The sequence below is a fragment of the Eleginops maclovinus genome, chromosome 4 (genome assembly GCF_036324505.1).
Source record: "Eleginops maclovinus isolate JMC-PN-2008 ecotype Puerto Natales chromosome 4, JC_Emac_rtc_rv5, whole genome shotgun sequence".
In the NCBI taxonomy this organism is placed as follows: Eukaryota; Metazoa; Chordata; class Actinopteri; order Perciformes; family Eleginopidae; genus Eleginops; species Eleginops maclovinus.
The window spans coordinates 9,903,949-9,931,180 of NC_086352.1; the positions used below are offsets into that span (position 1 = coordinate 9,903,949).

Below are 27,232 nucleotides of genomic sequence, written 5' to 3' on the forward strand. Positions count from 1 at the left end.
TTTATAGTTACATTTATAAATGAAATACACACTCACGCTACACTTACATTATTCAAACTCAAATCTGTATTATACAAGAACCATCATCACTTTTAACCACAAACTCTCTTTATGTTAGACTCCTGTCAAGTAGTAAGGATGTCAAGATAGCTTAGCAGTTGTGAGGCTGACCTCCATACGGGGGGGTCGAGAAAATATCCCAGCGCACCCTTCACTGTCAAAGCATCACACAGTCAGACAGAGGCAGAGAAGAGAAATCCCCCCTTAGGAAATTGGTTGACTGTCAAATGTTGAGTTTGAGTCTATCTTACACATGCAAAGTCTGATATTTCCTGTTCCTGCTTGTCTCCTTTGCTACAGTCTTCAACGCACAGTCTCCAGAAAGTATTACTTCGCTGTCTCTCTATCGCCCAACAGAAATCTAGGGACTTGGGGATATAGCTCAATGCATGTTGGTAAAGTAAACATATTCATATAGCATCAAAGAAAAAAGAAAGGCATCCAATAATGATAAATTAGAATAAAAAATGAACACAAACTGTAGTCAGGAAATATGATATGTCCTAGTAAGTCTCCAGAAAGAGGCTTTAATATCATATCGTGACTAGGTACAGACTGAATATCAGAAATACACTTAATCTTCAACCTTCTGTTTTTTCCTAAAAATCTACAGGACAGAAGAAAGCTGAATCTTTTTGTAAAAACTGTTCCTTTAGTTAAATTTAGTTTTAAATCTCCTACGACATCCCAAAAAGACAAGAACATTTGCCGACGTAATGCAAAACATTACACAAACACAGCCTGATTGTGTACTTGAGGTTATTTCATCTGTGCTCTTCTCCTGAGTGATTGCAGACACTTGAAAACAGTGAAGTGTTTAGAAAATAGATCAGGACATCTCTTAATAAAAGACGTCAGCATCTTAAAGGTGTATGACGATCACAGTAACAGCTAAACTCCTTGTTGAAATGATGATTTTGTTATTGAATTATCATTGCTGAAACTATGTGTTTATTTAAATATAACAACCTAATGGATTGTAAATCACAGCCTCAACAAATGATGCTCATTTTCAGGTACATAGTTGTACTTTGAACCTCTTCTACATGCTTTAATGTTCAAAAAGCTCTTTATTTTTCTCATACTGCCTGTGCTGCAGCACCTCTTTTCACCCTCTGTCTGAAACCACCGCCCAGTCTGCTGTGATTGGTTAGCTGGCCAGCTCTGTTGTGATTGGTCTATCACTTAGAGATCCTGCCCCTATCACGTACAATGTTTTTGAGCGGTGGCCAATAGAAGGGAGCGGTTACATAGTGATGTCTTTATGTTACAGAAGTAAACAAATGACTCAAATAGAGGCGTGTCAGGTAGGACGGAGGGAGTGTGTGGGAGAGAGAATCCCTCTGGAGGGAACTTTGGGATTTAAACCTTTGCAGACCATTTACATGCACAGAAACCTATATAACACAATGAAGGACAGGGAAACCCCCAATAGGATCCCTTTAAACGTGTAGCACGCTGTCTATAAAACACAGCCATGGTTGTGAAGATGCCTTGAAAGAGATTCACAGACAGAGAGAGACCTACTTGGGTATGGGGGAGAAGATGCTGAGCCCGGCACGGAACTTCTTGATGGTTCCTCCGGCTTTGAACCAGCTGTGCCTCTTCTCCTGCTGGGCCTTGAGGAACTCATTACTGAGGTGCTTCCACTGCTGTGAGGTGAACGTGCTCAGGATCCTGATATGGCACAAATAAGGCAGATAGGTTCGTTAACCTGGAGGTGGTGGATTACGCCTTAAATCACCACTTTTTGGTGTGCGCATTATTCATTTTTGTTAGTTGAAGTCAGCCAAAAATGTAAAAATAATGAATATGGTATTTGTATTGCTGAGGCTCCACATTTGCGGTTACAATTCATTTCAATAAATGTCACTATATTTCACTCACTGATGAAAATATTATATTGACACTAATGTGAACTGGACTCTTTGGTGACAAAATGCTGTATAAAGTGACTCCTAATGCAAAGCAATTAGTTCCTTCTACAGCAGCTTTGCATTGAAACTAGTGAAACATGAGTTAACATTTAGTGTGAATTAGTCACAGGAAATGCAGTGGGTTTATAAATGACACTGATTGCTATTCATTATCAAAAATGCAGCTGAAACCAGTCATTTTTTATATATATTGCAGAGAGTAACGGAATAGTAGAGGGCACAGTGAAGTGTTGGAGGAAAAGCTGCAGGCTGCACACAGCCAATATCTCAGCCAGTTAACCAAGTACTTTCAGTTTTTTGCAAACTCATGCCGTGTGCAGCATGCAAACCAGGTCCTGGTTGTTAACAGAAAGATGGAAGAGTTACTACCAGAAATCCTCATTCAAAACAGAACAGTTTGTTTTGCTGCTGCCTGTTTTCCAGGACCCAGGTGGGATGTATCCACCTGCATCTTCTGATACCATATTTATATTGGGTCGTAGTCTAGAATTTCACTGTGAAATGTTCAATAAAAACAACTCACTTTTTGAGCTGCAGACCGAGGCTGAACCCTTCTTTATTGGAGGGCTGGAACACTTCGACTGATGGCTCTGAGTAAAGATGACTGCCATTATTACACAGTGCACAGAAACACACACACACACACTCTCTCACTTCTCACTTTCCCTCTTGTATAGCACATATTGTACTCACCTCCTACGCTCAGTGAGTGGCACAAATACCTAAAGTCTCTCCCAGAAAACCAACATCAACACTGACATCTTTACTCACCAGGTCCATCGAGGTACTGAGAAAGAGAAAAGCGCAGTCTCAGAATAATGGGCTCTGTTCTGATAACTTTCCAAGCTGTCGCAACCTCCTCCTGAGTCAGACACACACACACATACACACAAATATACAGAGTTAGCATCCTAATTAGGGCCATTTCTCATTGCATAAATAAATTACGAGCACACAATGCATTATACATGATGTGTTACTTTGCAGAATGTCAACGTTGGAATAGTAATGGGGAGAGAAGGAGGAGGTGTGTGCAGGGAAAGAGGAATGCTGACTCACATCTAAGAAGCCAATGTTAATGTGAAGATCGATGTCCACGTCATCAATGGTTCCATACTCCCTGTGAAGAGACGAAACAAAACAGATTCATTCATCACAAGTAATGGCATGCACTTTCAATATCCCTTTAGGGGGAAAACAGGGAGTGTTTTTCCTATTTCGCAGACAGCGACTAGTGGAGATGAATAAATGATATCTCTGAGTAGATTCATGTACAAAATCTTTCCAAAATAGGTCTTACAGGGTTGTGTTTCTGTGTGTGGGAGTGTGTTTCTGTACAGTACCTCACAGAGACAGCACTGTCAGTGTAGATGTCTTTCACTGCCTCAATATCTGCATCCAGTTGAGGGTGGCGGTACAGGTCAGCAGCGCAGCTCCCCTGTAAACAGCAGTACATTAACACCGAGGCTCACAATTATACCCTTCAGTGACCCCATCTGTCATCATCCTAATGTGTTCATTTATTATATTATTTTCCCAGGACAATGCACAATGATGATCGACAGCACTTCAAATAGGCCAGTGTAAGCCAAGAGGCTAGTTATCAACTGTTGTCCAGATGTTAAAATGGCCATTAAAGGAACACAAAGCTCACAGCATGTCAGATTTAACCCAGAGGGGGCAAAGCATGAGCAGCAGGATCAAAAAGCTAAGAGCGGTATTGCAAGCATTTCATGCAAAGTAGGACAAGTAAAATGCAGGAAATCAGTAAAAAAAACAAGGTTAAGAAGACTTTTTATCAAGCATATTTAACAGAAGGATGCTAGAAGACTGTAAGCTGTCAGATGTTTTTCTTTGCGGGACAACCATGTCCGCTCTAATTCTTGATCCGTTTAATCTATGTTCAACATGTTTCTGAAAGATGGATGTGGGGGAAGCTGCTAATCCATGAAGAACTGAATATTAAAACTGAATATTAAACAAGCATTGTGAAACTGAAAAGTCATTTTTTAAAGAGGCAATACTTTATCATACATCACATTCGTGGTAGCTTTTAGGTTTATTATCCATGCTTTAATATTGTTTCAGGGGTGACAGAATAGGGGTGAAACAGTATGTTGTATGTGAGCATGGAAATTAATCTGAGCAGTTTCAACATTTGGAGATTACGTTACACTTAAGAAAGACACTTTTTATATGTTGGTTTTTTTATTGTACGAATAAAGTTTGAATATCGTTTGTATTTTAACCATTTACCTATAACCTCTAACCTCTATTTTAACTATCCATCCACTGGTTTGAGATACCTGTTCAGACTTCTCTGCTTGTTTTTTAATACATTTTTAACTCGTTGTCAATAGCAACACTACAGCCAACATGTTTTAATCTTTTTTTTTTCCTTCTCACATCAGCTGTGCTTCTGAATCTCTCACCTCACCAAGGTGTTTTTTCTGTGGTTACCTCAGTACATTTAGTATCCTCCATTAAAAAAACAACGTATTAGAGTATTTATAACAACAGTTGATCTGAGTTTGTCATATTATGTCTAGACTTGAAGTCCCACTCCTTTCCTGAGCTCTGAGTGCAGATCTTCCACTTTCATCCTTATCTTCACTGCACTGCTTTCATGTTCTCCGGCTGCATAGAAATTAGCTCTAAGTTCCCAGACTGGATTTACATTTCAATCACAAGAGTTGGAAGATAAGAGTAAAAAGGATGACGAACAGATAGAGATCTTGTATGGAAGTGAAGCATTGAACTCTATGAGATGATAGAAATAAATAGCAGCCGGAGACATTTATTTCGACAGTGTCACTTTGGACTTAAAGTATGTTGAAAAACTAACCTGTATATTTTATAAATGAATTTCCTTCATATGAATTTATATATTTCCCTGCATTAAGGGACGCATTGACATAGTCCATCTGATGTGCTTTACCAGAGCAATATATCCCAACAACTATTAGCCCATTGCATTGCATTTGCTCTGAATATGCATTATTCTTTTGAAGGAATGATTCAAAATGATTTGGTGGCCTCTGATTTATTGTCTGGAGCTACAATAGGTCAAATTTCCCTGGAAAAAAACCTAGGTCTGTGACAAAATCTTGATAACTAGTGGCTGGTTTTCCACAAAACCAACTCAAACAATCAAATCAATTATATGTCAGAAGCATTTTTACAGTTTGATGGGCACTAATACAGTATTATTTGTATAAACAGACCTACGTTAATGAGAATCACTGCCAGTCATTATAAGAAAACACCTCCCGACATACAACCAGAAAGGACACATGTATTTAGAGTAATGTAATCCAGTAGCCTGCGCTTTACCTGAATGCCATACAGGAACTGTTCCGACTCGTTCTCCCCGTCCGACTCCTCGTCTGTCCAACACTGGCCTTTGATGTCCTGTGGGCCCACACATTGTGAAAAGGCCATTATAGTGGAGCGGAAAGAAAAATGAAACCTCTCTCTCTATCATCCTTTCATCTCACGTCCTTTCTCACATCTCCTATTTAGCCTCGCGTTCAAAACACCCAGCTTCAAAACAATGCTTTATATAACATCTCAAAGAGAGAGATGAAGAGGAGTGATCTATTTCCAGTAGACAGGAAAGGCTCTAAATTCAGGACCTTCAAAAGAAGACTCATTTTACAATCAATGACAAGATTTTATCTGGGGAAAATAACCATGTCTCTTGTCATTTCCAGTAAAGCCTGATGCTCAGAGGTCCTGTTGCAAAACCCAACGTATTGAATCTATCCATTATTAAAATTAAGCTAACACAACATCCTAATGTCAATGAAAAGTCTGCATTTCTGTTAGCATAGACGGCAATGCAATTACATTTCAATTACCAATGGTACATTCAAACACCACACATGGATGACAGCTTAATCGTATGCAGTGATTACACCAATAGAATCCTAGCTGTCTTACCATTGGGTCTGCTGTTCATAGGGCTCACTCAGACAGGTTTAAACCTTTGAATACTGCCGACCATTGCAGCCTTTTTCCAGGTGGAAGGAACGAGAACAGAAATCCGGAGAGCTTCGTCTGACCGCCTCTCTTCTTCGCACTCTTCAAACCAGCAAATCCTGGGAGAAATAGGAAATAGAAATCAGTTAAGGATGGAAAACGTGAAACAAAGAGGCCATCATGCCATGCTTTGTAAACGGTGCCCTCCTCCTTTTTTTCTTTCAATGGTCTGCACTTCACCTTGCCATGTTTCCTAGCAACAGCCATCTCTGCCTCCTTTCAGAGTGGCATTAATCACTGTGGAGAGAATGAGTGGGAGATATCTGCTGAATGTTCAGTACCCAGGATGTATCATTGTTTTGTTTGATTTCCCCCCCAGCAAATGTACCTATTAATACCGAAGCACCAAAGGTTGGCACACCTTTATTGAGCTAAGCGAATGATGTCATTGTTAAACTGACGTGTTGGATTGGCCTGGATGATTTATATGGACGGAAATCGTAGTTGAAGCGCCATTATTCCTGGGTTAGCATAAGAAGAGTACATTGTTCGCACACAGTCGACATTTCTCAAGAATTGATGAAAATACATTAATAAATGGTTGGAAAAAACTTGGAAATCAGGAGAACATTTGTAAGGGGGTAAACAAAATGTGTGACATAACAGAGGGAGCTACAGTACATTTAATGGCGGCCCATCACATTTTGTGTCAGACATGTAAACAATGAGCGTGATGTTCTTTCAACAAGATTTAAAGCTGCAGATACAGAGTTGCATAACTCACACTGCAGCATCAGAATACAAATTACAATTTACAGTTCTTAATATTTAACAGCATTAAATCTGACAAACAAAGACTGGATGGCTTGGCACTCGAGGGCAGACTGCGTTAACAAAACCCCTAAGCATGAAGTCATCCACGCTACATATGACAATGTAATTAAATGAACACCAATTATACACCCTTCCCCTTGTTTGCTGGTCCAACACAGGACACTAAGCTCCTCTGTACCTTAGATTGGTCTATGTTCCACAATATGAAGATAGAACAGTGCTTTTCCCTCCCTGATCGGGAATATCAGTCTTTTATTTGTGTCACGGCTCCTCCAGACATCCACTGCATCCTATTAAAACAAAGCTCCCTCGTCATCACCATCTTCCGCTTCAGCTCCCCTCCTTGTCCCTATACGTCTGCTGCCCTGCCATATCTTTAACCCTGCAAGCACCTACATCAAGCCCCCCCCCCCCCCCAACCCTCCATCAATTCCATAGTCGCTGTCGTCTCACATACCAATAGACACGGCGGCAAAATGAGCCCCCCACTTACACACATATCCACCACGGCCGTCCCCATTCTGATCATATTTAACACAAACACAGATGCAGTGAGGCGGATTTTCCCCTCCCCCCATGCTCCGCACCACCACCCCATCCATCCACACTTACCTCCACAGAGGATGGAGACTCGGATGCCGTCCTTGCCTCAGCTGCTCCCCCTCTTAAAGGGCACACCTGCCTCTTTTTCTCCGTGGCTGTTTTCCACTGAAATGATAGATGACAATAACCCCATTAAAATAGGATTTGTGAGAGGAACGAGAGCCACTATCCCCCAGTTCTACAGCGCCTGTGTCTCAATGCGTGTGGTGAGCAATCCAGCTGGTGTGTGTGAGTCTGTGTGTTTATCTATTGCAGATATCTGCTGCTGCTGCTGCTGCTGCTACTGCTGCCTTGTATTTTGCCTGACAACACTGAGGGGTCTGAGCATGCTCAGTGAGAGCAGGCATGCCGGTCATGTGACCTGCAGCTGACTGCACTACTGCTGAGAAATAAGAAGAAAAATGGAGGAAAAATGGCTCTACTGTGTATATGCGTCTGCCTGTGTGCGTGTGTTTGTGTGTTGTGTGTGTGTGTGTGTGTGTGTGTGTGTATGATTGCATAAGTCAGTGTCTATTGCAGTGCAACCATGTTTGGAGGCAGCTTATGGATAATACTGTCTTATCTAAATATATTAAAAGAAGGAAAGCATAAATATGATCATTTTTACAATGTGCTTTATACTTAAGCTGCACTGCATGATGTATAGATGCTGAAATGCATACGCTTAATTAATTATATTACAATAACAATAGTTATATTTAGTAATATCACAAAAAAATATTGCAACAAATAACATACCCTTTGTATCTATCATACACTGTGTTGTTGTGCGGATACTGTTTGTGAGACAATGACCATTAGGCTTTCACTAGAGTTAATCAGTCTTATCCCACATTATCCCAAGGCTCAATTTAAGAAGTGACCTCAGAACTGAACATGTGTTATGCCGACGGTCTCATGAGTATGCGGCTGTAGCCAGGATATAGGAGACAATTCAGACATCTTTAAACATAACTTTGGCACAAAATGCAGCAACTAAAGGGCACTGACCATAATGGCACAATATTAATATTAGGAAACATATTTGACATTTTATTTATGAACTGTTTATTTTTGTCAACCCTGCTCATGCTGCTTGGTACTTCTTATATGAATAGGTGTTCTGATTCATTGTTTGTTCACTTTAGTAGTAGCCCTAAAACAATACCCCATGTTTTTCCTATAGTGCAACTGGATGGAGGAAATGGAAATGCAGATTGACATTAAAAATACACCTAAATCTTGTTCCACTTTGCACTTTACTTCCACAGTACTAAGTGAATATTGACAGATTTCCACATCTATTATCTTTGCCTTTTTTAATATTATGTTAAATGCAATCATCATGCAATATTGCCTTCTATGTGTACCATAATATATATAATTGTATTAGTTACCTCTTTTATTCTTTAATTATAATTTCACTTGTTGTACTCCTGCAGTAATAACACACACCAAAGTATTAGGGTGTCCTCACAGCTCACTGAGATTTATTTGAGCACATTACCACAGTGTCATACTGTACCTCAGGCCCATAGGACGAAGCAGCCAATAATACTGACTGACAGCCAGGCTCTCTGCCAGTGGACAGGGGGACTGGATGGCAGATCTGTCGCTCACCTGGACAGGTGTGTCAATTGGCCTCAGGCAGTGAAGTGGTTCCATGCTGAGGCTATTTCCAGCCAGTGAGACGGCAAAATGGGCAATGGGAGCAGCAGTGCCAACACCACCACAGCTGCCAACAGGTGAGAACAGAATAGTGGGAGATGACATTGACTCAGTGAAGAGTGCACCTTTACAGTCAAGCACAGGGAGAAAAGAAAAACGATTAGCAGGGTGCTCTGTGTATCAAGTACTTATATTAGTATCATTGCCAGATTGATTTATCTGTTATGTTGCACGTTTGAGTGTTACAAATGTGACCTCTCTATGGTTTGGATAGGAGACGTTGTTATTGTCAACGATTTAGTTTTAGTCTGCCATCTCCTTTGGCAGAGCTTATTATCACTACACCACAATTGATCATCCTGGGAACATATGCAACATGTTTTTTTTTCTGGGCACTGGACAAACAATCATTATATGTTTGGTTATTGTCGTCCATTGGCATAACACAGCTGATTAGCAAAAGATAATATCATGAAATATTCTATAAAATATGTATAAATATATAGCGTTAGTTAATAAGTTCTGTTTGTCTCGCACACAGTTTTCAGAGTTGTTAAGTTCTTTGGAAAACAAATATCAACTTTAGATTGACTTGCAATTTGTGTAATTGTATCAGTTGAACAACAGTTGCTTTAAATATACAATTTTGCAACGTGTGCTTAAAACGCAACAACATAAATAAATATTAAATTATTAGAGAAAAAGCGAATCTATTTTTAATGTTTTGTATTATTATACTCAACATGGTGTACCTAAAAATGTAAAATAATGCTTGAATAAACTGTTATATCAGTATTCATCACTAGATGGAGGTATTGCCTTAAACACTGCAAGGTATGTCATGATCCTTCAATCCTCTCAAACACTCAAGGATTTGCTGTGAATAATAATAATAATGCGTTTAAGGCACATTATATTTCATTATTGCCCCAGTTTCTATAAAATTAAACAGAAGTTTGTGAACAATATTTGTGGTATTTTCTACGACTGTTACCGTATATTGCAACACGTGTGATGATGCTTTCCATGAACCATTTAGGAAGCGTTAAGGTGATGATTTTCATATCCGTAGAATAAAAGAGCCAAACTGACAACAGGACGCATTACGGGTTGGAGTCGTTAAAGCGGCATTTAAATAGAAAAGACTAACCCTAGTAACTCAAATACTGAGTCTTTTTCAGGAAACCAAAGCACGCCGTCCACAGTCACATGTCAGACTCATGCGATACGGATGCTCTCACGCGTCCGCTGATTGGCTGCCTAACTTTACCAATCACTTCCACCACGAGACGGTGTATCATTCCGCCTTGATTATATTTTGTATAATTTCCGGTCTTTTCACAAGAGTAATACAAAAAGAGAACACACTCATGAGAAGTCTTTTATTATTGCAATAGGTAAATAATGGTTATGAAGTTTTACTATTTTTTTAATAGTAAATAGTATCTTCACACTCTCGGATGGATATGTCTCAGCATCCCTAGAAAGTAGTTCCGCAGAGTGAGGAACTAGTAGGGAGATCACCTTGAGCTTATCACAGTGAGAAGGCACATCATTCGCTGCAGTTGTTCAGCAAGATAAGGTGTGTATCCTCAACATTGACTGCTAAATTGTCTCTTTAGGTAAACTCATTACTTGTGGGACATCATATAACGGCTTTTTGAGCCTTTTTTATGTGTTCATCCTGCAAGCTGGTAAGTCCGGGCATGTGTGAGTCAACCTCTCGTGGCTTGTTTCCACTCTTAACGTATCTACTTTTTAAATGAACATAATGTTCACGTGTACCTAACACACCTAGATGTGTGTGATAGTCTTAAACAAAGCTTTTTTTAATCATGTTCCGCTGGTTTGATATAATTTGTTCAACAACGTAGAGATGTGCACTTACACAGACTGAGATAATGTGTCCGTGCACTCAGCAGATATTCCTGTAACTAACGCACTACGTTTTTGTGGTCTTGTTTTTTTGCTAAACATTGGTATTAGCCTACATTTAAAATAATGAAACAGAAATGTGATGCGTGCAGTGTTGAACGTTTGATATTCGCTTCCTGTTGCCTCCTAATGTGGGTGTGGCCGCTCCGTCTGCTCGGCCTCTGATTAGTCAGTTTCTGTGATGACCACTCGGATCAGGAAAATGTGACGCAGGATGAGAACGTGACCTTTAGCGCATCGTATGCACAGTACATTCAAATATGCGTTTTATCCGGTTAACCACAATTGCACCAGAGCTTAATGTTCCCTGCACTAGTTGTGGGATATCGCCATACTCCTTTAAATGGCGTGGCAGTGGGTTAGTCAGTAGAGAGCTTCGTCACATTCATCCTTTTTATATACTTCAATATTCCAGTCACATTTGCACAGAAGCACGTACAATACATCTGAAGCCCTTTTGGACAGTTTTAGAAAATGGGAAAACCATCCCGTGATAATGGCGTTGGAAATATGCACATTGCCTAAGTAGCTTCACTGCAGTAGTTTGCTGCAGTGCTGCTACAGATAAAATGTCTTGTTGATACTCGATACAAGAGCAGAAATGCAGGTCTTACTCTTTACCTTATAGGTTGTTTTTTAGCTCCCTAATTAACAGCTTAGTTTTAACATGATACGCAATAACTGAGGCCTGTTTTTCAGCCTGTTTCAGTAAAATATGATTTCACCAAGGCAGGGCTTTGTGGTACATTTTAAAATTGTAATGTCATATCCTTTATCAAATACATATACTTCAACATAGGTAGAATATACATATATGTCCTGCTGTTTTTCTATTCTGGATCAGGTTTAAGTTATTTTATTTATACCATTTGGTAGATGTGGTCAAGTGCTCCCGACCTGCTGTTGTGGTAAGGTAGTTTTAGTTGCAGCTGATGTGGTGGTCACTGCGGTAGGCCTGTTGCAGTGGTGCTGCTCTCCTTCAGCCCCACTCTTCATCAAAGCTGCATGTTTGCTGACTAATGCTATGTGGAGCCACGGGGTGGAAAACTACCAGTTATGGGTAAATCCCTTTGCTACTGCAGACACACTTGACTGACTTAACACGACGTTAAACACGTCAGATAATAATGCCACATCATTTACCATGTGTATTTTAATTGCATTGAACATGCACAGCATTCTATACCATTAGGTCAGTGTAACCAATGTTGTACCCTTGTTTGCTATTTGTTTTGGAGTATACAAGACTAGTTTACTGGCCCACATGGTGTAAATACCATAGTACATGCTGAGTGTTAGATTTCTTCAAACAACTCTGCATGCTGTGTGTTATATTTAGCCATGAGGCAGTTTTTAGGCCTTGGGGGGTAGTATGGAACCCACTGGAATCACCCCGTCATCTCCAGTGTGATGACCTGGCTATTTCGGACCATCTCGCCATCTCATTCTCTGTTTCTGTGCCCCTTCCCAGTCAGCCCAGTAAACGAACCATCACATTTCGGAAAACCAAACAGGTCTGCACATCCCTGTTGTCTTCCACCCTTGTGACCCACCTGGCCACTCCCCCTCTTAACACCACCGTGGATGGTCTGGTGGAACACTACAATACTGCTCTCTCCCTCAGTCTGGACTCAGTTGCCCCTCCCATAACCCGGTTGGTCTCATTTGCACGCCCCGCTCCCTGGTTTACTCCTGAGCTCCGCCTCATGAAAGCAGCCGGCCGCCAGCTTGAGAGGCGCTACAGGACATCTGGCCTCACCGTACACCATGAGGCCTACAAAGACCACATCAGGGACTACAAGGAGGCTCTCTTGAAGGCGAAGACACTCTACTACTCCATACTTATTAATAACCAACAAAACCACCCTAAAAAGCTTTTCATAACAATCAACCGACTACTGCGCCCTCCTGATTCCCCCCAACCCTCTGATGCAGCTGATCTGTGTTCCAGGTTCCTGGACTTCTTTCAGAAAAAAGTGGAAACTATTCATAATCACCTTCTGCAATATTCTACGCCACCCCCCCCTTCTCCCCACCATCCTGGTGCCGACACCCCTACTGCCTGCCCACTGCAGTGTTGCCTCTCCTCCTTCACCATGTTGGACACTGACCAGGTGCATGACTTGGTGTCCAAAGCGAAGACCTCCTCCAGCCAGCTGGACCCCATGCCTACCACCCTGGTGAAGACCTGCCTCCCTGTCATCTCTGCCTCTATTGCCGCCATCATAAACTGCTCACTGGACTCTGGTGTGGTGCCCTCAGGCTTCAAAACAGCTGCAGTCATTCCCACCTTGAAAAAGCCCGGTCTGGACCCTGACGACCCTAACAACTATCGTCCAATCTCCAACCTTCCTTTCCTAAGTAAAATTCTGGAAAGAGCAGTGGCTTCCCAGCTTCAACATCACATGTCACACCATGAGCTCTTTGAACCCCTCCAATCTGGCTTCAGAACTCAACACAGCACCGAGACCGCCCTCATTAAAATCACTAACGACCTGCTCACTGCCGCCGACAATGGCCTCATCTCCATCCTCATCCTCCTCGACCTCTCTGCAGCCTTTGACACAGTGTCCCACTCCATCCTCCTCTCCCGTCTCACTGAGCTCATCGGCCTCAGGGGCTCAGCTCTCTCCTGGTTTCAGTCCTACCTTTCCAACCGCAAACAATATGTCACCCTGAAAGATGCCAACTCCATCCTGGCCCCAGTCAATCATGGCGTACCCCAGGGATCTGTGCTCGGCCCTCTCCTCTTCACCATCTACATGCTCCCCCTCGGCCAAATTATTCGTCACCACGGCCTCAGTTTCCACTGCTACGCCGACGACACTCAACTGTACATCAGCACCAAACCCTCCACTCTGCTCCCACCTGGCCCACTCATCAACTGTCTGCAAGAACTAAAAACCTGGATGACCTCTAACCTCCTCAAACTCAACAGCAATAAAACTGAGCTCATGGTTGTGGCGCCCAAGCCACTGCTCAGGAAGGTTGGGGATCTTCTCCTGGAAGTGGATGGCTGCTACATCACCCCATCACCCGTTGTCCGCAACCTGGGTGTCATTCTCGACCCCACTCTATCATTCCAGTCCCACATTAACAACATCACTAAATCTGCATTCTACCACCTGAAAAACATCTCAAGACTCCGACCCTCACTTTCAGCCTCAGTAACCGAAACCCTCATTCACTGCTTCATCTCCACCCGCCTGGATTATTGCAATGCCATCCTCACAGGTCTCCCCTCAAAAACCCTGGACAGACTGCAATATGTACAGAACTCTGCTGCTAGGGTCTTAACTGGCATTAAGCCCTGGCAGCACATCACCCCCACCCTCATGCAGCTCCACTGGTTACCTGTCAAATTCCGCATCAAATTCAAAATCCTATTACTCACCTACAAGTCCCTCCACGCCCTTGCCCCCCGTTACCTCTCCGACCTCCTACACCCCTACACCCCCCTGCGGTCCCTCAGGTCCTCTGTCAAGGACCAGCTGGCAGTACCCCGCACCCGACTTAAGACTTTTGGGGACAGGGCCTTTTGTGTGTCTGCCCCTACCATGTGGAACCAACTCCCCCCACACATCCGCTGTGCCCCCTCAGTTGATTCATTTAAAAAGCACCTCAAGGCACACCTTTTCTCTGAGGCCTATGGACTTTAACCCCCTCACAACCCCACCTGGCGCCCTGCGCACTTGCACCCTCGCTCGCTCTCGCGCACGCACTCACACACACACACACACACACACACACACACTCTTTGTAAAGCGACCTTGAGAGTCCTGAAAGGCGCTATATAAAATTAATTTATTATTATTATTATTATTATGACCTAGAGTAGTGCTGCACACTGCTGTGGTGTGTCGTAGTAGAAGTCTCATGTACGTCCATTGTATCCAGTCATGGCGATTGCTCGGTTACAGAAGGATCTGTCCCTTTCCATTATCCTCACCGAAGGGATTTACTCTTGAGCATTTGAATGTGTCCTATGCATGCACGCACACTGCAGCGTTCGGATCTGCTTGGACTGCTGTTGCAGGGAGGGGTTTGCTCATTGGCGTTGAAAGCTGCAACACTCTGGGGTTGTTCTGGAGGTCATTGGCTGTAAGGTGTCTGTTTGTACCAGGGAGCAGCAGTAAGATCTACCGGGGGTATGTACTGCATCCTTCAAACGCTGCTTGTTTGAGTGAGTGCAACTGAGATCTCTTCCACTGTGTCTGTGAGCCAAATAGGATAAGCCCGGTGTTGCGTCACAGCCTTAGTAGATGATACTGAATGTCATGTCACCCTGATAGCAATGCTACTACCATGCCTGCTCGTGTTTGCACAGGTGCGTATTAAAGGAATAATGAACAAGAAGATAGTGACCGACATCTTGTTAACAGAGAGTATGTTTCAAAGGTGGAAGGGATTGGAGGGGATTATTAGTTGCCAGATCTAAAGTTAGCCCTGCCTCTGTGTCACGGTTACTATGGCTGCTGTTAGCCAATGGTGGCTGCTCACTGGCTGTTCTGGGGTCAGACACACTATCCATGTTAGTCAGTCAGCCAATTAGGACATTTTGTATTTCTGACAACCAGGAGTTGACCAACTAGATCAGGAAGAACACGATTACTGTACTTGGAGAAGGATAGTCACTACCTGATTTTCAAAATGTTTTAGAGCATGTCACATTCCCTCTGATACTTAAGCTCTGAAATAACATCTCAGCTGAGGATGCAGCCAGTGTTTGGATGAGTTTTGGAATTGCATCGAGGGCCTTTCATTAAATGTACTTGTTGACTAATGAAATTTGACCGCATGAGAGGTAAGACCTTTAATTCCATTCCATTTTGCCAATTAGTGTTGTACATACATTTCAAGTCCTGAAAATATTGAGCTGAGGGGATATAGACTAAACATAAAATAAAACATGACACTCCCTTAATAAGGCTTGCTGTAAATGGAGGAAAATTATGATTAAAATGGAAACACATTGTGCTATCATTCTAGGTATCACATTGCACTCCTAAGTCATGAATCCTAAGTCAAGCTACATTATGTTGTATTAAAAACAATCTTTTGATAACTGTTAATACTGTTGACCATTGGATCATTGCTATGAGTGGCCTTAAACATACTCTCAACTGTGTTTCCCCTTTCAGTGTTGAAACTGTAACTGCCAGTATTGCATTGTCTTTAGTATTACATTAAACTGAAGTTGTAATCTTTATTGGTCATGCTGCAATAGCACACCATTTGCAGAAGATACTTTATAGATGGCTTCAATTAGCATGACTCAAGAGTTGAATGTCTATAGTTATTCTTAAAGGGGAATTGTTTAGTCAAAGAGACTTTCATTAGTCACTATGGCATCAAATAATTAATGTAAAAAAATAAGCACCAGGCCAGGGTAACAGCAGATGCTCTCATTTGAAACGCTGTAGCCAACAAAGATCTGATGGTTTTAATGGAGAAACATAAAAAACTTAACGTGTGTGAGAGAATTTCACAATTGTCTTAATTATTAAAAAAGACATCCCCTTAAGACATTTATAAAACAGTGGCTGCCAATATGCAGACTCTATGTTTGTTCCCCCCCCCCCCCTCTCTGCAGTCTTTTCCTGCGGTTCAGTCCATGAGGATGTCAGCTCCCAGCCTTTTCCATGCTTGTCTGTGTTGCAGTAGAGGGATGTGACTGTGCTCACGTACAGCAGTGGGCTGCTCCTTTTGCCTGTTACATCATCACCCAGTTAAAAGAGTCTGCTGGTAAATGGGTCTGTCTGGAATCCCCCACTGTGATGCATTCATTAGTTTTTTCTGAGTGACTCAATGATCGCGTCTTTAGGAGCAGTTGCACCATCTTCAGCTTCAGTTGCAGGTTGTTTATTTGTACCCGTAGGTAGAATTGGTTTGCAGATAACAGACAAGGGATCAATCATGACTCGCATTGTAAAAAAACACAGAAAAATCTCATGCAGCCTTCACAAATCTGCCATCCTCCTACGGACACCCAGCTGGGTCTACATTAGCATTTTGTGCCACGTTTCTACTGGTGTCAGAATTCAGAGCAGGTCCAAAGGGAGTCCTATAAGGATGACAGGGTTCCTCTTCCCTTAAAGAGATATCTGTCACCCTATTGCTCTCCCAAGGAAGCAACCAGTGAGAGTGTTCTTTGTTGAAGTGCACCTCATAATTTAAACAAAGGGAACCTGATCTCTCCCTGTTGGGTGGTTTGGATTGTGTCTAGAGATTGTACTTGGCAAGTATTCATTATATTTTTTGTGTTGAGTGAAATGTACCTAGGGATAATGGGACCTTCGCTCAATTGCTTTCACATCCCTCTTACATTTCATGTATTTCATTAATGTTGTACATTAAGTTCTAGTTGTGTTATCATAATCCTGCTTTGTTTAACCTAATTTGTATTAAAACTGCCTGTACTTTATTCTCACGTTGTATTTTGCTGATGGGAACGGTGAGGAAAGAACAGGAGGCGGATAGTGTACACATCTAACCCCACTTCATGTGCATCATTGATAATGCAGTAGAAAAATGTAGGTATCTGCACCCTGAATTTCCACTCTCAGCTCACACGTTTCACCAGCTTGAATGCCCAACCAAGCATTGCAGCCTGTCAGATGACCTGTTATGTAACCACAACAAATACAGCTGTAGTAGAAGCAGCATTCCTCATCAGAGTATCCCTGCTACTCCTTCCCTTTATACACCTACCTTTGTGGCTACTTGCTGAGACATGCCTCAACGTTAATGTGTTAATTGAGTGCTCATAATACTGTCAGAAAGAGAAAAGGGGAAAAACGGAAGTGTTAAAGCAAGGCTTCGAGCACCAGGACAGTATTGAGACACAGGTTTTGATGTAATATCTCTTTGGTGCTACGGTGTACAGTATTTATCTTTATTCTTTTTCTGGTAAGAAATTACTGATGAAAGCTTGGCAGGTCCAGCCCTGTAGTCGTGATGGTGTCGTTGCCATGGGTGACTCAGCGAAAAGTGGGTGGGAACAGCATGTACTATCAGCTATACTGCGCTACTCGTAGGATCATGGCAGCAGTGCGGTGCAATGCAGAGGAGTTATCCCTTAGCACTTAAAATCCACGTTACTGTATCTGTAATCAACTGAAGATTAGTGGGGGCTTTTTCCCCAGTTGTCATATTCATACATGAATTCACTCTATAAGATAGTCTTGTGCTAAGTAGCTCACAAAACCAGTGGCAACATTTCATACGCCTCATCTTAGTCTGTATGGTGTTGGTGGCTGCAGTTAGTCCAAAATAGATATGCAGGAGGTGAATAACAACCATATTTATCCCTGTGGTACGTCAGCAAACAACGTGATGAATTGATTCCCCCTGGGGCATCATCCTTTCCTTTTACTTTACTATCACGAGGTTAGCTTCAAAGCAGGATTAGGTACACTCAGTGTGTTGAGAAGGAAAGTCAGCGGGGTGTATCCGGTGCCATTACTTTCTGGCCAGTGTGATCTCGCTGGGAATTAAATCCCTCTCCTGAGATCTCTCAGTCCACTGAGTTATACTTCAGTACAACCACAGTGTGACAATTGTGCTAGCTACCAGCCAACTGTTGTTACTCTCACAGTCTCGTAATACAAGCGAACCAGCACTGTTTTTAAAAGTCCATTTTTATAAATCATATTCTGGTTTCAACTTTTGAAGTGGCTTGCAACTTCAGAAAGGATTTCAGTAATCCCGACCCGGACTAAGAGTGGTCAACCAAAGAAAGCTGTCTGCTGCCATCGCCGCGTCCGAATTATTTCACCATTTCTTTTTTCTGCAGGACTTCTAAGTTTGCACCAGTGAAAACCATGCCTCAATCAAAGTCTGTAGACATGGGCTCTGCCTTCATCCAGACGCAACAGCTCAATGCTGCCATGGCTGACACCTTCCTGGAACACATGTGCCTTCTGGACATCGACTCCGAGCCCACCACCGCTCGCAACACTGGCATCATCTGCACCATTGGTTAGTGACCATTTGATTTGCTCAACATACGATTGCTTCCGGGGCTGCAACATAACAGCTCAATTGTCAAATTGTTTGTAGTTATAAGGTTTTAAAAGTATGATGAGTGTTAATTAACCCTAATCGTTTCTCTTCGATGTCTGCCTGCAGGGCCAGCCTCCCGCTCTGTGAATATGCTGCAGGAGATGATCAAGTCTGGCATGAACATTGCTCGCCTGAACTTCTCCCATGGCACACATGAGGTGGGTCTTTACACATTGTGAAAAGTAACGTGTAAACAGTGCTGATAATTTCCACATAACCCGTTTCTGTGCTGTATCACATAGTTATTGGCTGGAATTTTGTGTCTAGCTTGGTTTAAGAAGAGTTTGAAACTCTGGTACATGCGCTTTTAAGTATTTAGGCCTTTAAGATATATTGGAAGACAGATGGATAAACAGGCTTATACCTGCTCACTTGTTAAATTCAAAAGTCCAACATGTTTCACAGTTAAAACCTCTTTCTTGAAAATAACTATTTAATCTTGCAGTCAGTCCAGGGGAGCTGAACTTACTGCCCTTCAGACTCCTGCAGGGAGAATCCTGTCTTAATGGTCATTATGTTAATCAACAGATAATGCAATCTGAATGGCATGTCATCCACATATGATAAGTGAGGCTGTCAGACACTTTTTCTTAGTGTCAATTTAATCAGTTGACATCATGACCATTATCTTTAGAAGAGAGTTTTAGTTCCTCCTGAAAACAAAGTATGAAAAGTATCTATGGTTTGAGTTATTTCATCAAAATCAAAGGTTAGTCGAGACTGTGTGAACAGCAAAATAAATCAGAGCTTTGTTGGCTTTGGGTGCTCTAAATAAGTCACCTGTAGCTTCCTGCCCTGCCCTTGTCTACCTTTTATCTCCTCAGCAGGGCGCATACCTAGACTCTGTAATTGTGTGTGTACACAAACCACGGTCAGTCCACAGTATAAACAAAGGAGGAAGGAGGAAGTGGAAAGTGCACATGCTGCACGTCACATTATTCTCAGTGCCAGTGTTGATAATATAGAATGACAGGGGAACTAGCTGAACATTGGGGTTTCACTTTTGTTGTGTAGAAAATGAATTAAAGTGAACAGACCCTGACCTATACTCAGACCCTGCTTTCGTCTCTAACTAAAACGCTTCAGTGCATTTGGAGCCTCAGCGTGAGCCTTAATATTAATTGCAGCTGTAAGTGTTTTGGGCTTGGTTAAAGTCTAACTTTGGATTAGTTTTTCATTCATTTTTTGCTGTTGGTGAGACCATCCAGGCTTTATTGTAATCGTGGTGCACTGAGCGTAGCATTAGCTCAATGTGTTGCCAGTGAGAAAAGCAGCCAATGTGATTACCTGCCACTTAATCTATTACTGAAAGCTCTGGTTACACAGGTGGGCATTTTAAGCCGTGAGCAGCGGAGAGGCTGTCTTTAAAGTCACGGACACTGCGCTACATGATCATTAGCCTGCACTACAGGGACAAGATGGCTGCAGCAGTAATGTGACAGGACTGACTAACTATAAAGATCTCTTCCATCTAAAACTGAGGCAAAACAGGACAATCGATGACAATCCTTATACTGTACTTTACATGATACTGTCTGATATACATTCTCATAAGTCTCAATGCTGTTATTAAATGAGGCTAACATTGCAATCCAAAGTCTCTTAGTTATTGTGCAACCAGATTCCTCTGTGACATGTCAGTTAGGGTGGTATAAAATGCAACGCATGACCCTGTAGTGATGCTCACAATATGACTCATGTTTATGAGTGTGTGAGTTGTCACACACCTTATCTTTCAGTTTCCCTGGCCTGATTTTTACATCTGGTGTATAAAACTTATTAACTCCATCTCAAATACCGGTGCCTCTTTCATATGTTTTTATTTCCTTGTTTGCGATTGGATAAGAAAATTGATTAGAGGTGATTGGTGTGATCACGATAAATAACTGTGCTGTTCATAATCTTGCTAAGGGTTTCTCTGGAGATATTTCACTGTCTTGTCTTCCTTTCTGTAGTACCATGCAGAGACCATTAAGAACATTCGTGAGGCGTGTGAGAGCTTTGAGCCCGGCAGCATCCAGTACAGGCCCATTGGCATCGCCCTGGACACCAAGGGCCCAGAGATCAGGACCGGCCTCATCAAGGGAGTGAGTATTGCTGTAGTTTCTTTAGTGGCTTTTGTAGCTGTTCACAATAAGTAACATTTGGCATGAAAACGAACCAAACAGACGTTAAAGTTATGTCTGTTCATGTTTTGACAGAGCGGCACAGCTGAGGTAGAGATGAAGAAGGGCAACATGATCAAGATCACCCTGGATGACTCTTACCAGGACAACTGCAGCGAAGAGGTCCTATGGCTCGACTACAAGAACATCACCAACGTGGTGGAAATCGGCAGCAAGATCTACATCGACGATGGACTGGTATCCCTGCAGGTCAAGGAGATCGGTGAGTGAAGCACTGACTCACCTCTGTTCCATTAGAGAACACTACCAATTAACAAGGTAGAAAAGCTTTCAGTCCGGTAATATGTTCTTGTGTCTCAAGGTTCTGATTTCCTCATGTGCGAGATTGAGAACGGCGGCACCATTGGCAGCAAGAAGGGAGTGAACCTCCCCGGCGCTGCTGTAGACCTGCCTGCTGTTTCAGAGAAGGACATCCAGGACCTGCAGTTTGGTTTGGAGCACGGAGTCGACATGGTGTTCGCATCCTTCATCCGCAAAGCAGCAGATGTGCAGGCTGTCAGAGCCGTGCTCGGAGAGAAAGGCAAAAACATCAAAATCATCAGCAAGCTGGAGAATCACGAGGGTGTCCGCAGGTGTATGTGTATGTGTGTGTGTGTGTTGAGGAAGATTTGGATGTAGATCTTTCATATACATCATGGTTAGAGTTGTTTTACTGATTTTTGTACATTTCTACTTTGGTATTTAAATGATTATTTCCTGTCTTCCTGTGCAGGTTTGATGAGATCATGGAGGCCAGCGATGGCATCATGGTTGCCCGTGGTGACCTGGGAATTGAGATCCCAACAGAAAAGGTCTTCCTGGCCCAGAAGATGATGATCGGTCGCTGCAACAGAGCTGGAAAGCCGATCACATGTGCAACTCAGGTGAGATAAAAGCATAGTACACTACTTTCTCTACAGCTGATTGTTATTCTGAATATCTGCAGGAGGGCAGAGTCAGTTTAATATTTAGAAACCGAACGTTAGCATTGGTTGATAAAAGGCTCTTTCATTCCACTCAGATGTTGGAGAGCATGATCAAGAAGCCCAGGCCAACCCGCGCTGAGGGCAGTGACGTAGCCAACGCCGTGTTGGACGGAGCCGACTGCATCATGCTGAGCGGAGAAACCGCCAAGGGAGACTACCCTCTGGAGGCAGTACGCACACAGCACATGGTGAGTTCTATATATACAATAGAAATACAAGAATCACAAGATTAAGAGTGGTTTTAAAAAAAGTAGAGATGATTGATTAGAGTTGGGGAGGATCTTGCATGATTTTCCTTTTCAACTAAGCAGGCTCTAACCCTTGGAGACTGCTCTTTCTCGTTTCTTATTTTTGAGTTCTCCTGAACACATCGGCTTCAGTTTCCTCTGACGCAGCATCTTTTTTTTCCTCTTGGCTTAACATCTGCTATAAAAGGTGTCAGCAGGATTGTTAGGCCAACTGGAAATGCCTTGTTTATAGATTTGTTTCCATCCACTTATTTTCATTTAAGCTGCTTTAAGGTGGGCTAATGAAAGGAGTGGAGGATTGAACATCCTTTTAATCAGTTTTATAATAATGGAATTGAGAAAACAAATAGTTAGCGCACCCTTCTTAATCTTCAAAATGAGCTGCACATAGGAAGTAGTGCATTTATTCAGGAGCACTGTGTTTGTCTGTATCTTAGAAACATCATTGATTAGTTATTGATGAGGCTAATGATGGATTATCAAAATGTGTTGTAGCTACATTTGTGTTATTTTTAATGTTCAGTCAGGGACAGACACAAGTAAAACACTAATGAAACTTTGTTATGAGTAAGGTCGTGATGAATTTTTACATCCGAATCTCAATGGATAATGCACTTAATGCTGTCGTTCAGGCCTTTTTTTTGGCTAACCTCCCATCCTGGCTACACTCTGCTGTGCACAGCTATGCAGATGCACGAGTGACTCAGCATTACTGCATCCCTTGCCTTTGAGCTTGCTGCCCCTTAAACAGAATTTGCATTGGGTTCTTAAAAATCCAAAGAAAACCGACCCAAAACCATGCTTTTATTAGTGGGACTCGTGTTTGGTTTTACCTCACGTTGACTAAATCGCCTTCTTATCCCTTTTATCGAGCATCCTCTTCTTTTCTTTTAATGCTTCTGGTGCTTTTGTTGTTCATTCTTCCTGTACTACTTCTAACAATTTCTGGACACGAGTGTGCAGTGCTTAGCATTTTCACTCCAAACTCTTTTATTTCCTCCCAGTTGACCAACCAAAGTTTAGCTTTTTTTTAATGGGTTTAATTGAATTTTATTTATTTTGGGATTCTATTTGATTAAGGTAATCTCAGTCCGTATTATTCTTAATCAAAAAATGTTTTCTTAAGAGTAAAAAGTCCTTTTTAAAACGTAGTTCTCTTAACTCCAGATTAGCATGGGTTGTATTGAATTATTTGTATTTTTAAACCAAATTTAAATGTATTCTGTTAAAGTTTTGGATATGTTTTAATGTTGATGTTTCCCTGTTTCCCCCACCTAACTGCACCCCTTAACTCCTGTATTTGATGTCCTTCCTGTCCTTTCTTCCGGTCTTCTTTTTGTTACTTCAACTGATTCTTCTTGTGTGTCTCTAACATTGCCCCTCTGTGTCCTTTTCTCTTCTCCTTTTTTCCACCCATTTATTTAATTTTATTTCACACTGCCTGTGCGTGGTTTGGGAATGCCTCTGCTTGATGCATCTTACCTTCACGTGTGCCAGATTGCCCGTGAAGCCGAGGCAGCCATGTTCCACCGGCAGGTGTTCGAGGACCTGCGTCGCTCCACGCCGCCCTGCACAGACCCCGCCGAGGCTATTGCAATCGGCGCTGTCGAGGCCTCTTTTAAGAGCTTAGCCTCTGCCATGATTGTGCTCACTGGCTCTGGAAGGTAGGCAGGTCCAAAAGGTGGAGGAGTGCAGTGATGGTGTAGTTACGGATTCAGAGAGGGAGTGTAGGGCTGGATAGGGACTGATTCAGGAAGTAACTGGGAGAGCCTGGCAAACGCCTGAACTAGACCACTGGTTGATTTTTACCCAATGTGGACAAGTGCAATATTGAAATTGCAGGAGCACAATATTTGTTAAAGGCTAAATATGTGTCTAATATCATTTTGAATGAAGTGTTGTGGTGCTGCAGAGATGCCAAAGTCTACAAACCATATTTTACAGGCTTAAAAAAGATATGTATATAATGCAAAGCGTCGTAAAAGAAGCACACCATGATCTTTTTACTGTATTTTTCATTGATTTATGATGCAAAAATGATCAATTCCTCTAATAGGTTATCTATTATGCATTCATTTTGCATTTCTTAAACTTGCAGATCTATTTTAAAGGCACACATTTACAATTCAATCCAAAAGTTATACTTATGGAGGTTTCAATTTCATAGTGTTTTAAAGCAACACTTGTGCTATCATTCAACCAATGACTAACCAGGACACTAGTTGTGCATTTGCCAGTCTCCCCCACTCGTGTGAATGACTCCGCGTACGGTAGTGTGGGTGATTGAGAGTAATCCCCCCACGCCACCCTCCTCCTATGGTCCTTCTGGGCTCAGATAGCACGAGAGGCCGAGGCGGCCACCTTCCACAGAAAGCTGTTTGAGGAGCTGAGGAGACACTCCCAACTGACCAGGGACCCGTCGGAGGCTGTGGCGGTCGGTGCCGTCGAGTCCGCCTTCAAATGCTGCGCTAGCGCCCTGATCGTTCTCACCAAGACCGGGAGGTAAGAAAGACCACGGTAGAGGGGGAATGATCCTCCTCCAGGTAAGGTGTCGCCAACGCCGCTCCTAATTCTTCCTCGGACAACTAATTTGCTCTGACAGATCCCCCTCCTTTGATTTTGTGTGCGTGTGTGTTTATGTGTGTGTGTCTGAAGTGCGCTGTTGCATGTGGTGAGATGAGATAGCACCAGATTTAATTTGTGGTTGTCATAATGTCCATCGTTAAACCCACTAAATAATCGATAACTTGCATTTATCATCAAACCTGTAAAATGGGGTTTCTTCATGAAGAATTATGCAAAAGCATTTCTTTCAGAGTTTCAAATTTCTTGGGGTGGACTCAGACCAATAATTCACAAATAAAGGAGGCAGACTTACAAAAACCAGCATAAAGATGGTGTTCTGAAGTCTGAATATGTGAAATAACCTGTTGTGAGCATTTAATTTACATGTTAGGTTTATGCATTACTAAAGTTATATTCAACGCAATACAGTATTTATCTCCAAATATCATCTATACTAAATATGTTGACTCTTCAGCCTCTTACTGACAGTAACTGCATTTTGTGTAAGCATGACTTGTCTCAATAATTGTCAGTTATTTTATAGTCCTATCAGTAGTTTAAACGTAAGAACTCATGTGAATAAGGTGAGGACGTTGTTTACACCCAACTGTGTGTTTCTGTGCAGATCCGCCCACCTGATCTCCAGGTACAGGCCCCGTGCCCCCATCCTCGCCGTGACCCGTAACGCTCAGACGGCTCGCCAAGCTCACCTGTACCGCGGCATCTTCCCCGTCCTCTACACCAGCCCCGCCCACGACGTTTGGGCAGAGGACGTCGACATGCGCGTCAACTTCGCCATGGATATGGGTCAGTGTCTTTGTTTCCTTTTTAGTGTTTGAAGGTGTAGATGTTTAGAAGAAAATGTAACATTTCCGTGTACAATGTAAGATTAGCGATGTATTAAAGTTGCATGCTTTGTTTCCAGGTAAGGCCCGAGGCTTCTTCAAAGAGGGAGACGTTGTCATCGTGTTGACCGGCTGGCGTCCCGGCTCCGGTTACACCAACACCATGCGTGTGGTTCTGGTGGCCTGAACAGCCAACGGGGCTGCGCCGCTTTCTCCCTCCACCTTCATTTATGTTTCATAGCGCTCCACCCTACACTCCAGCTCACAACCCCCCCCCCGGTGCAACTGCTGGGCTCATAGACTCGAAACCCTGAACAATTGATAATGTAGGCAATGATGCAAAGCAATTAGAATTAGAGTACAGCCTCCATGGCTAAAGAGCTGTTTTGGGTGGAGTTTTGATTCGTCGATTTCCACTTTGTCTCCATTCCTTTCACGTCTCTCAATCAAAACCAGTCTGCAGGGCCTCAGATTAAAACACCGTGACCAGAAACTGCTGTATTTATTCACTCAAACACTTATTATTAGAGGTGAATCAGTCTGAGAGTGAATGCTTCCTGGTCTGTGTGCATGTGCATACTGCCTCCTGTTTAGGTGGAGTTGGGCTTATCTTTTTCAAAAGAGGACTGTAACAGTGTACTGATACAACCCCTCCGCCGATATAACGAACAAACTTGTGACGTCCTAAATCAAAGGGCTCCTCCTGCAGAACAGCCTTGGCTCCACCCAAACAGACCCTTGCGTAGTGCTGTCTGTATGAAGTGTCCTCTCCAGCTATCACTGTAAGTGTAGGTGTTGCACTCCTTATCTAATCCAGACGATGTTACATTCAATGTTATACTTAACTTCTGTAAATTGTCGTTTTGTTTTGGGACATCCAATACAACTTATATTTTGTCTAACTCTAGAGAAATGTTAGTGTTGGATGTCCAGAGTTGTTTGAGCTAGTTACTGTATTTGTGTTCATAGATGTGACAAAAGGCCTTTACAGTTTATTGAATTTGGCGCATATGTAAGTTGACTGATATGAAAGAGCACTTTTAGGGTATTTCCAAAGGGGACATGATGAAGGGATGACACCCAGTCCCGCTCAACTCCAGCGCGAGAGGGGGCGCACCCCTCTGCTTGTCTTTCTCCTTCTATGTTGGTGATCCACTGTAGCTGTCTGTGTGTCTAACATGCTTCTGATTGTAAGACTAGAGTTTCAGAACTAACTAAATGTAAAGGGTTATTATAATGTTTAGCTGGTGTACTGAGCTGTCCTTAAAGACTGGATTTCCATCAATAAAAGAGATGAGCACCTACTTTAACTCCGCCTTGTGTGTTGTTTGACGATGAATAATCATGGTTTGTTCTCTTAAG

At 42.5% G+C, this 27,232-nt stretch overlaps 2 protein-coding genes across 12 annotated transcripts in view; one reads left to right on the top strand and one right to left on the bottom strand.

The window, feature by feature from the left end:
• The window catches only part of LOC134863257 (protein mono-ADP-ribosyltransferase PARP6), a 24,969-nt gene extending 14,780 nt beyond the window's left edge, over nucleotides 1-10,189 (bottom strand). For 5 of the 8 annotated variants that reach the window (XR_010165641.1, XR_010165640.1, XM_063881670.1 and 2 more), the window contains exons 1-6: nucleotides 5,331-5,438; nucleotides 3,341-3,435; nucleotides 3,057-3,117; nucleotides 2,769-2,859; nucleotides 2,521-2,587; nucleotides 1,588-1,737 (exon numbers count right to left, since the gene is read on the bottom strand). Coding sequence is in view for 6 of the 8 variants with exons in the window: in XM_063881670.1 (XP_063737740.1) it covers nucleotides 1,588-1,737; nucleotides 2,521-2,587; nucleotides 2,769-2,859; nucleotides 3,057-3,117; nucleotides 3,341-3,435; nucleotides 5,331-5,438 (572 nt within the window). In the remaining 2 variants the exon portion in view is untranslated. Of the gene's footprint in view, nucleotides 1-1,587; nucleotides 1,738-2,520; nucleotides 2,588-2,768; nucleotides 2,860-3,056; nucleotides 3,118-3,340; nucleotides 3,436-5,330; nucleotides 5,439-5,939; nucleotides 6,098-7,424; nucleotides 7,712-8,919; nucleotides 9,188-10,056 lie in introns of those variants that run through there. The other 3 variants (XM_063881668.1, XM_063881669.1, XM_063881667.1) reach the window with 3 other exon arrangements.
• Nucleotides 8,938-27,180, top strand: pkma (pyruvate kinase M1/2a). 4 transcript variants are annotated; one of them, XM_063881673.1, is made up of 11 exons: nucleotides 8,938-9,139; nucleotides 18,793-18,977; nucleotides 19,128-19,219; nucleotides 21,017-21,148; nucleotides 21,263-21,449; nucleotides 21,549-21,819; nucleotides 21,960-22,110; nucleotides 22,248-22,400; nucleotides 23,958-24,124; nucleotides 25,651-25,832; nucleotides 25,951-27,180. In XM_063881673.1, exons 1-11 carry the CDS (start codon nucleotides 9,093-9,095, stop codon nucleotides 26,055-26,057), a joined length of 1,674 nt encoding a protein of 557 aa, XP_063737743.1. In that variant the 5' UTR covers nucleotides 8,938-9,092; the 3' UTR covers nucleotides 26,058-27,180. The 4 variants fall into 4 exon arrangements, with proteins under 4 accessions (XP_063737743.1, XP_063737745.1, XP_063737741.1 ...); XM_063881675.1 differs by lacking the exon at nucleotides 8,938-9,139 and adding an exon at nucleotides 10,407-10,644; XM_063881671.1 differs by lacking the exon at nucleotides 8,938-9,139 and adding an exon at nucleotides 14,859-15,145.
• The last annotated feature ends 52 nt before the right edge of the window (nucleotides 27,181-27,232 follow it).

Bases quoted from the DNA above. Each gene is read 5' to 3' on its own strand.
- pkma (XM_063881671.1), top strand. From the start codon at position 14,874: ATGTACGTCCATTGTATCCAGTCATGGCGATTGCTCGGTTACAGAAGG. The intron at 21,450-21,548 runs GTGAGTGAAGCA...TTGTGTCTCAAG, and splicing joins CCTGCAGGTCAAGGAGATCG to GTTCTGATTTCCTCATGTGC. The intron at 22,111-22,247 runs GTGAGATAAAAG...CATTCCACTCAG, and splicing joins CGATCACATGTGCAACTCAG to ATGTTGGAGAGCATGATCAA.